The 11382-nt window shown below is 41.1% G+C and overlaps 1 protein-coding gene across 1 annotated transcript; it reads right to left on the bottom strand.

Moving 5' to 3' along the window:
* Positions 1–8142: 8142 nt before the first annotated feature.
* On the bottom strand, positions 8143–10856 carry znf503 (zinc finger protein 503). The gene is made up of 2 exons (XM_067237059.1): positions 10374–10856; positions 8143–10025 (listed from the first exon to the last, which is right to left on the bottom strand). The coding sequence occupies exons 1-2, from the start codon at positions 10626–10628 to the stop codon at positions 8598–8600; spliced, it is 1683 nt and encodes a 560-aa protein (XP_067093160.1). The 5' UTR covers positions 10629–10856; the 3' UTR covers positions 8143–8597.
* Positions 10857–11382: the final 526 nt, after the last annotated feature.

The raw sequence follows: 11382 nt of genomic DNA, 5'->3' as shown, positions 1-11382 counted from the left end.
CAGACCATAATGGTGTCTCTTTTGAAGTGACTTAAGTCTGATAGTGAGTTATCAAAGTGAAGAAATGCCTGAGAAGAAGTTGTTGAGTGGGTAGGGTGTCTCTTAGATAATAATAAATAAATAAAAATCTATCATTACTCTGACAACAGTCTGACAGTGGAGCACTTTACCACAAGGTGTTGTATCACACAGCTCGGGATCAAATTAACGTTTACAGCGTTGAAGTTTGCAGATTCGAAAACTGCATTTTGCATCTCATGGTTGACTTCCTCATCAACTACGTATTTGTTCACAGCTGTCATATCTCCTCTTTGACAATCACCGGTGGAAGAAGGAAAGATTATTGTTCTGTCTCCGACAATCTGGCTAAAAGCATGCAAGCACTCAACCTGTCGAGCCATTGCGTGGCTGTCTTCAGTACTGAACTCTTTGCATGCGGTGGCCATTGGGTTGCTATAGCGATTTGTGCTCTCAATAAAGAACATATGTCATTTAACTAATTACATTTTTCCTATTGAAGTGTAAAAACAAATCACCTTAGAGAGGAATATGTGGTAGGGTGATATATATTCAGGATATGAATGGGTCATTCATCTCTTATCTCAGACCATATTAACAGGTGTTCCACAGAGTAAACGCCTCTTTGATTAATCGGTTGTATATCTGGCCATCTATTCTTCAGTCTGTATTCCATATCTGCTGTCCCACAAGAGATGTTAAACATTAGCCTGGAATAACATTTCATAGAACAACAATGTGTTTTGATTGGCGTTTTCCATGAAATGAAATTTAAACGACTTGGTAATGAATAATATAATAGTGTTGTGTTTGCAGACTAAAGAGTGGTCTCCCGTCGAGAACTGGCCGTCTTTCTCTTTGAACTGGCATTTAGACTGACAAAAACAAACATTTGCAGAAAACAGGCCCATTCATATTTCATAATGGGACTCCCTAGTGAACACCGAAGGTAAATCATGCATCAAATATTAAAACTGATATTTCTGCACATGCCACATCAGACAAATAGGGTTGCCTTTGGTGTGCTGCACAGAGTGTATGCACAACCAAGACTCCGACATATGCATTGCACGCATGCACACACACACACACACATATAAACACACACACTGCCTTATTATATATTTGGCCTCATCCTGAGGAACATTTTATAAGCATGCCATCCTCCATAGAAGAACCATTAAAAATCACAAGAGAGGCATATAACAGTAAGTTATTAAGCTAGAGGACCGTGATAAATCACTGAGTGTTATACATGGAACATGGCATATGCTAAGGTGAAAAAGACACACAGAGCGGCCATTCACACTTGGAGCTGAAAGCCTGGCATTTAAAAGCCTGCAACATCCACCATCTCTTCACAGCCCTGTCGAATTCAGTCACAAGTCATTTATTACAGCTGATAGTGAATGATTCGTGTAAGGACTTTATCCAGTTGTACTCAGCAGAGAAATGTACTACTGGATGCTATGTGGGTATGGTTCTGATCATTGCCATTTGACGTAATTTTTATGAACGAGGCAAGTAGAAGGATTTCTGAATGCATCACAAAGGAAAATGTGTTCCAACTAACATCAGTGAGGAACAGAATGCAGACTTGTGCATTTGTGCCGCATTAATGGTTATGCAAGGGAAGCGTCATTAAATGTGCATTAGATGAAATATCAAAGCCTAAGCACCCAAACTAAACATTTTGTGGTTTGGACATTATCGGTCTTTCTTTGCACAGCTATTCAAATATTCCTTTTGTAATTTAAAAAAAGAGTGATTCCTGAACAACGTCAGTGTTTCAGTCGCAGCTTGTCGACACAGCCGTCGACGTGACTGACACACCCGTCACAATGAGAATCCTTCTCGCCTGAGGGACATGTGATAGCTGTCAACCACTGGATAGCTTTTAATGTTCCCGTCTTGACTGCGTGTCAGAGCAAACACCAAGTCAGAACATCAGCTATTATCCTAATGTTCCATGCATGATCAAACCTAATTCCCTTAAGATCTTCAACTGTCTTTCTTTCATCGCAGATAACTCAAGACTATTTTTCCCAATTATTAGACATCCTGTGTGTGGATATGTGTGGGAAAGAGATGGGTAGGTGAAACAGAGGGACAAGAGACTTGCATAAAAGTCTGTCACATGGTCTGTCTCCATGGGGTGCAGTTCAGTTTGTTCCTGAGTCTCATGGACCCTTCACAAAATCCTATTTTTCATACATACCAACACAAGTGACTAGAAGCATATTTATTTCAAAAACAGTGGTTGATTATTCATAATTGTTTCACCTCTTCTTTAGTCACTATCTTCACTCTCATAAAGGAAGTTGCTGTGTCTAAATGGAATGACAAAATCGTAACAAAAATTATCAGAAACAATAATGAGTCCTGTCAGGTTAAATGTGTTGCTCGATTCTCACTCACTGCGTAAAGTGTTTATTATGTCCTCTGCCACGCTCTATAATTGCTTACAGGCAGACAGTGGAGCATGTGGCATGCAGCTGGTTACAAGGGTCAGTCTGACTGATGGACTGCAGTATAGGGACAGACCACAGCTCTGGCTCTCCCTCATCTGGGGGAGGTCAGGGTCTATTGGCATGGGTGGAGCTAGGCCTCCATGGAACAGATAGTTTCCATATCATCCATGCAGACATAAGGCAGACGTGCATTTTCACATGTGAATAGTCAGATTCTCTCTTTATCTCAGCACATCTGATCCACCTTTTGCAAGCCCATGGATGACGTATTCATCGAGTCATCGCTCAGCTTGCTCGATCTGGGATCCATTGCTTTGGGGCGATGTGGGAAAACATCGCCTGAGCATTGTGATCATGGTATGCTATCACCATGGGAACGGACAGAGGCAAAGAAACAAATTTTTCTGTCAGTTGAAGAGACATCATAAAGGGACACAGGTGTTGTCCACAGATCAGTGGTGCCCACTGGATGGCCTTTGGCCATGTCCATACAAGGAGACACACCAACGTGTGTGTCTTCAATAGCAAAAAAAGTGTGTTGGATTCCTTTTTGCAGCTAAGTGTAATCTGTAAAGAAGATGTGATGTGGATCAAATCTATCTAAAACACAGCCACACTGGTTACCGGCTTTAAGCAAGGCTGTTGATCATTCATAGACTACATTCACTCTCTAAAATATGTAATAAATGTAAATTTTGCTTTTGTTGATCCGTGAAGGAAATTCAGCCTAATCATATTAGCAGGGATACATAGAATAAATCCCAAACCCAGAACTCCCCCTCTCACACTTAGTGTGTTATTCACAATAGGTAATTGCCTTATTCTGATCCAGAAACACCTGCTAGTTCAGCAGGATATTACTTGCTATGATGTTTTCACTATGTTGTCTCCACTTCCTCAGGGCAAGAAACAAGGGGAAAAACAGTATTGGATGTAATTTGATCTTCAATTTCACAGTTAACACTAAAACACATTAAAGCAATAAAAGTTGATGCTTAAGCCCATATTTCCTAGGGCTGTGTTGCTGTATGTCTGGCCCTATTTGTCTCCCAGTCAGGCACATTAGTCTCCTGCACCCTCTGCTTATTACTCTTAGCTCCCCCAAACGGTGGAGATCAATGTGTGATACATGGCAGCATCGTTGCTTACTGCATGTGGATGAGTTGAGAAATGCCTCTCTTTTTTCCGTTATTTCCTTGGAGAAGTCTCTATTGGAGGCCATACAGTATGGACACAGGGAGGGAGGAGTAGTCTGATTCAGGCTTGGTGTGTGTGTCTGTGTGTTGTCTGGTTGGCTGACAATGGCTGAATGGATAGTTGGAATAATATCCTGGCTGTTAATGATTTATATAAACTTGATGAATGTAGCTATCATAAATCACGTGTTGTTTTTCACACTTGGCCTCATACCAGGAAGGTCTGGAGACTTTCAAGGCATGACACTTTTAGTTGCTAATACATTGGCTGCTAGAATGGCAATGGGTGTAGGTTTGTTTTCAAATGTGGGAGGGACAGCTTTTTTAATAACTGAGGATGCGGCCATTAAATGTAATTTTCTTCATAAAAAATGTGTGTGCGTGTGGAGAGGGGGGGGGGGTAGATTTGCATTTTTCAAAAAGTGGGTGTATGTATAATGAACCCTATGCCCCTGTTCTTATCGGTGGCATGACATAGTCTGACTTCGCCATACTACCAATAGTTGCTGTTCAATGCAATATAGAACTTCCCATTGAACAGCATTCTCATGAATGTATTCTGTGGAAGCTTAAGAAATCCTAAAAGTGAACAGGCATAGGTGTCACATTACTTGCTAATAGATCTGAATCTCTGAACAGTGAGACAGACATTACATCACTCTTCCATCTAATACAAATCTGGATTTGGAACCAGAAGCAGAGAAGGGTTGGTGAATGGTAGTCCACTCCCATCTGTTGTGTTTTTGTTTAAAAGAGGTGCTCTCTTTGACAATACAGTGGGTCGCTAGACACTAGGACATATGTCATGTGATGCCTGCTATCACATTCACACAGCTTCAAACAATTAGAGCAACCTTGTGATCGTGTACTGAAATGCCCTTAAGATACTGAGACATTGATTATTTCAAATAAAGACAAAAAGCCCTTTAAAGCGAAGCTCGTCGCTGACATTTACTCAGCTATTTACATTCATCACTGACAGACAACAACCTCATCAGTGCGAGTACCACTCCAACATCCTCCATTAAGGTGCCTGGAATAAGGGTGCATTTCCATAAAATATTCTTACTAGTCGGGGAAAAAGGGCAAATTATTTCAACACTCAAATCCGCTAGTGCACCACTGATTCAATTGACAGAAATGACCTCAATTATGCTGTTAGCATGAGAAGTCAATTAGCATGAGAAGGCGTTTTGGTGGTTGGAAGTTTCAAGTGTTGGAGATAGAGGGATAGCGGCATCCACAACGCCATTTCATTTCGCTCACGTCACCTGAGCGAGTGCTTTCCATTTGTAAATCAATGAGCAGGGGACACATGAAAAGATATAAGAGGTATTCCTCTTATATGTGCATCCCATTGCAGTGGGATGCACATATAAGAGTGTCTCCATTACAGTTCCCAGTTGGGAGTTACATTCCAGGATCTATCTGTCAGAATTGGATGCTTTAATGTTGATGTTGATCTTGGGGTATTAAGCAGATATGATAAAGGATGGCTGATCATGTCAGTGGCGTGATTCAGTGGATCTTTGTTTAAGAGCTGATTAAAGCACAACCTGAGGCCTAGCTAGCTTTATGTTGTGTTTCTCTTTTCTCTTCATTACTGCAATTACAAAAACTGGACATTTCAACAGCCTGTGTCAGCAGGAATGCATTTAGGAGATAATGCCAGACAATGTGTTTTCAAATATATATTTTTTTCTGTAGTTTTTAGTTACAACTGTTCCAAAACTTTGCAGTTGGAATCAAAAGTAGAGAGCCACATAGTACACATTCAAGACCACCTGTCCAACCTGAAAAGTCTTGAATATTGCATCTCGCTGACATGTTCTGAGACGTTCCAAATTTTCCGGAAATGTATTTAATCGCAGTGAAATGTATAATGTCTGAGTCAGCTGATTCAAAGATTCAAAATGCCTCCCTTTTTCTGAAAAGATCAGCTTTACATTGTCACTGTAGAAACCATTCACATAAACGATCATTGTTTTCTCATTGACATTCTTGGAATGAGCTCCAAATATTATAGCAGCTTCTCTGTATTGACACAGCTGTAAGCTCCACTATAGGCATGTGGCATGGCACACAACATCTTTATTGTGCCACACACTCAATAATGACAGCTTTAGTTGTAGTAATTCAGCAAGGTGGAATATGAGGCTCAGTGTAAGAGACCAATCCTGGGTTACCCAAGGCTACATGTCATGCAAGGTCTCATATATATAAAATGGATTCCTCTCTCCTTAAATTAATAGATATGAAAGCCATTGTGAAAATAGGTGTAACTGGTGGTCCACCAATTGTCTAATAATGTATCTTATGCCAGGTTACAGGTTGTACGTCCTTGACTTTAGTTAATCAGGCTAAAGCATAATCTCGAGATCAATTAGTATCCATGTGGAGCTGAGTAAGATTGTGGGACTACTCGTGCCCTAAACTCAATCCTACATCAGCAGTACCCTATAATGTGGAATCAATATTACACATCTAGGCCTATATTACATGTACCATCTGCTCTGACATATCTGGGGTATTGAAATGTACGCCTTAAATGATCAGTGACCTTTAACACAGTTTTTGCTGTCTTTTTTCCACTGCTGCACGAGATGTGATTCCTTGTAAATGCTGTCCTTGACCTGCTGCAGTCAATGTTTACTATAGGCCAGATTAGAGACTTGAACCTCTCTTAACCATGATATTATTTACCTGAGTCATCTGTTCACAAAAGGGATTTCTTTAGATCACTGTATGACAATTTAGAAATACATTTCCAAAGGATTCAATATTTATAAATAGTTTGTTGTTCTCTTTGGCTTTTTTCTAAATCATAATTCCCCCCAAATAAAACAGCTTGTACTGTCTGTACTATTGTTTTCTTTTGCTGTGTTTCTTGTTCTTTTGTCCATACTATCTAACCTCCTTGCACATTCCAGTCTCTCTTTGCCTCTGTACTCAAAGTCTGTGGAAGAGAAGGGGAGGGCAGAGGAGGGGGTTGTGGTAATTCATGCACACATGTGCCTGCCTGTTCCCCAAGTGACAGGGCCAGGGGGAGGGGCACATGATAAATTGCCTTCCACCGGGGACATAGCCACCATGATGTGGGTAAAAATGGAAATCGCTCCCTTTCACCGTCATTACATCAGTTTAAGCGCGTGTGGGCTTCAAGACAGACCCACATTTTACCGACAGCAGTTGTTTTTGACTCTGCTCGTTTAGATGTGTTTAGGAGATGCAAGTCATTCTGATCTAGAACTAATGCCATATCTACTCATTCATTGTGTTATAACTTACGTAGACACATAGCTTGATGGACAGACGACCAAATGGATTGAGATGTAAGCCGTCCCTCCTGGCTGTTGATCTATAGGTAGCTTGTCATATCAGACACGCCTACTGTCCTTCGTCTTCTCTCAGACAAAATTAAGAAGTTGATGTAGATATAAGAAAAGGCCAGAGATAAAATGACAACGTAACATTACTGGACTGCCACGGTCTTTTTAAGCATAACCTAAAATAAACTTGAAATATAGGCTACCGCAATTCATCCTAATTTCGTTTAATATTTAGCATGACTAATATAGTTAAAAGCAATTTAAGGAAAACACGTTTTTTCCTACAAGTGTAAAGCATAGTTAGTCTTAGGCCTATTTCCGCGAATTTGACTTGGAACCATTTATTATCCATTTACTTAAATTAAGTTCAGCCTACCGTTGAACAAAAAGACAAGTCTGTTGTAGTCACATTATAGTGAGCTAGGTCATCTTTTGCTTGTATCCATTAAACCAATTCATGGTAATCTACAATATCTGAAGTCAAGTAAAACATTTTGCCTAAAAGTTAGCCTAAAACGACAAAGTGAACAATTCCGAGAAAACTCACAAAACCAGCTGATCAGCAAATTACGTTTTTCCCCCCAAAAGTAAAATGCGAGCACTAATTAATAACGTAGGCCTATTTAAAGGCAAGTGTTTACATAAAACAAATTGACAATAGTCACCGCCATTGTGTTAATGTAAGATCATATTTAATGCCAATAGGAATAACATAAACCTAGGCTTATTTATTCCATGTATTGAATTAATGTTCATTAGGTTTGCATTATTTAATTTCTTAGTTTATGATTAAGATAATTATCTTGTTATCATGCATAAATTACGTTGATAAACTCAACAAGTGCACTTTGAATTAACTAATTTAAAGAAGTAGGGTAGATTAGGATAACCATGTTTAGGTAATCTAACTAAAGATGTACAATATAGGACAATTACACGCACAGACTAGCCTACAACTTTATCAACCGATGTGCCTAATTTCAAAACGTATTTCTAGAAACATTGTAGCCTATTCGGCCAAATAAGTGAAGGTGTGAATTTTGAAATAACGATCATTACCCGTTAACACCCAATATAAAATGGGTATCGTTTTTAAAAAGTATAATAATACAATGAGGCACGCGGAGATATGGAACAGAACTGTTTCTTATTTTTCAATATACATACAAAAAAATACCAATTCTCTTTCCATGGTTTACACCTGAAAAATAACGGCAATTAAAATTTATGGACAATTTGGGATTTAAGAAACAAACATGCATGTAAATTATTTTCTTCTGGATGAGACATTAAATAAGAACAATACAATCATAGCAATTTCAAATCAACATCGAAATGAAGACCTCTGTCTTATTAGTAGGCTATTCTACCTTGTGTTTCCACTTCACCTATAACCTTCAGTTTAAACATAATGCACTTTTGATTTGCTCAAATATCTTCCATTTGTAGCTATCATCGTCTGCTTTAAGCTGACATAAATAAATACAGTTGAGTCCACGGATCCCGTCCATAGGTGGAGCGTCATTATAAAAGTCTTTATATTTGCATTCTTATAACTATAAACTGTTCAAAGTTAGTCTGTTTCACTGATATCCAAGAGCAGATGCTGTTGTGAGTCTTTGACCGTACAGTGCATAGGGGGAGTAGTAAGGGCCGGTGGCCGCAGGAACAGGGACTGGTGCGCCGGTTGGCAGGGGGCTCTTTGAGTATGGATGGTAGCGGGTACTTAGTCCCAAGGCATGATGCGGGCTTCGCAGTGACAATGTTCCGGGACTCCCAGGGCCTCCTGATGGTGGCATGTGCATATGGCATGCCATGGCCGCTGCCGCAGCGTTAGCTAATGATGAAGAGCTGGGATAGCCCGATATCAACTTCTCGGCCCCCGTGAAAGCAGTGTGCGTCCTCAGGTGATTCAGAAGTTCTTCGGAAGAGGAGAAACGCTTATCACACGGCCCGTTAGCCGACACCCAGTTACACACATGGGGAAGAGGGTCGTTAGGTAGCATGAAACCATATGGATATAACGGATGTCCACTAAAAGAATGCGCAGAAGCGTGAACGGTGTGTAAAGGATGTGTTGGATACATAAGGGGATAACCAGATTTCAGGGCAGAGGCGGCTGCTACGGCTGCAGAGTCGTGGGCACAGGAGGCACTGGCTGCGCCTGCTAGGTGACTGGCACAGTGGTAACTTAGGCAGTAAGGGTCTCTACACAGGCTGGCTGACATCATAGTCGGTGGAGATGCCCCAGCCAAAGGGCTAGATCCTGCCTTACTGCAGCCAAGTGAGCTCGCCAGTTGTGCGTTAACCAGGCTCCCTCCGTGTGGTAGGAAGTGTTGTGGATAACCAGCATAGGCCCCAGCTAAACTGCCCGGATAGGCCATGCCAGCAGGCGGCAATGGGAAAACTGTCTGACCCGGTTTGTAAGGAGAAACCGGAGCAACAAGTCCAGACCCAAGAACAGACGCTGAAGAAACGGAGGTTATGGAGGAGGACTCCGAAGACGTGGCTTTGGATCCTGGAGTCGTGTCCTGATGTTGGTTGACCTCCACGTTAATTCCACCGCAACTCACACTTATCCTGCTGTGGCTATTAGTGATTCCAGATGCATCTGTTGTGCCATTTTTATTACAATCAGAATCTTTCTTGTCATCCCTGTCTCCACATTTACCCTCCGACGGCATGGGAGAAGCAGACGTGCTGGAATTTGGGCTGCCTGTCCGTGGCGTAAACGGCTGGCAGGTGGCGCTCGGCACTCGAAAACCGGACTTCTCTCCGCCTGAGCCGCCAGTGGACGAGTCTTTCTTATCTGACGGTTTAGAATAGGGTTTGAAGCTAGATTTGTCATCCACACCGATGTCACTCAATTTTAATGGACCGGATTTAGACTCCTTGTCACTAGATCCATTTGATGTTACTGAGGATAGTTTAGATGACGGCGGAGGATCCGGTTTACCTATTTGAGAGCATGTCTGCGCCAGCAGAGCCAACGGACTCTTCTTGGCATCGAGCTGCAAAGAGAAAACCAGAAAAGACTTATAATCATAATAATACAAACAATAGGCATACAAATTAATAAACTTCTTTCGTTGAAGGTGTACATCCAGTTGACCGAATGTAACGCAATATGGACAGCGTAATGCGCAGAGCTTTTACGCGACGGTGAAAACGAACAAATGACTATAATTTGAAATAGAAATCATGACCAAATATCCACCAAGTGATACATTTCTACGTATTTTAAGTATAGTTTAAGTTGTGTTGTGTCACTCTGTTGTATACGAAATGCCTTCACAATACACTTGACAAAATAACAGGTCACAACTTTCGAAAATAATAAGAAATTATGTGAATATTACCTCTATTGGACTAATTGGGGTTGAAGGCAAAGGCTGCAGATATTCTGGATGCAAAATGTGTCCTGATCGTGCGGTAAGCATCTTCAAAACCTTGATTGGGAGTCGGTTTGCTTGCCGTCGTGGGTCCGATGGAGGTACGGAGTGGAGAAACGGCTTGTTGATGTTTGAATAGCTGTTATTCCGAGAACCACGGCTTTTCCAGGCTAGATGAGTATTACTATTTCTCAGGGCAGAGACCGAGGGCGATGTGATCATGTCCCAATTCTCAAGAAATTAGTTGGTGATGTATGTATCAGATTCATTAAGAAATGTAAAACGCAGAGAGCCTTTTTCAAAAAGCAGGAAAAAGTGGCAATATAGCGTGTAATCCGTATATTAGGAGTAAGGTGCGGTATGGTAGAATGGAGCAAGTGCGAGGTTATCGCGGATCCGTGGCTGCGTCTTGCACCATGAGCGTAGCGCGCTATGTGTCTCCCAGCAGGTCCGCGCGCTATACTCCCGAAGAACGAACTGAAGAAATTTTCACTTCAAAAGGAGCTGAATTAGTCCGAGATTAAAGCCTTTGCCGCCTTCCAATCAAATGGGACCCCGAGGTGATTGGAGGGTCAAGGGGATGTGACGTTTTTCTCTTTGTAAACTCCTCTATTTTGACAGATCGGGGGAGTAGACGATTGTGAATATTTGGGTTGCTGTGTACGCTTTCACTTTTCTTTAGACTCGAGGTTTCAATTGGCTCAGTATTTGGGTGCGAAAAAAAGTATAGCATACGTGTACTAAAAAGTAGGCTTGCCTATAGTGTTAGTTCTAGCAGAGCCTATCCTCTTAAATTATAAAATAACATGCTACGTAACATCTTAGTTTAAAATAATGTTTTTGTATGAGATAAAATAAAATAGGATACATTATGTTGCCTTACTGTAACATAAAGGAGCTTATAGGCTATGTTTTCACAACTGTAGACTATGTATAGCTACATTTTAAGACCAGCGCGTGTTAATATTTACCCTCA

Source organism: Osmerus mordax, chromosome 5 (genome assembly GCF_038355195.1).
Source record: "Osmerus mordax isolate fOsmMor3 chromosome 5, fOsmMor3.pri, whole genome shotgun sequence".
Taxonomy (NCBI): domain Eukaryota; kingdom Metazoa; phylum Chordata; class Actinopteri; order Osmeriformes; family Osmeridae; genus Osmerus; species Osmerus mordax.
The sequence above is the reverse complement of the archived record's forward strand: the minus strand, read 5'-3'. Positions and strand labels throughout refer to the sequence as shown.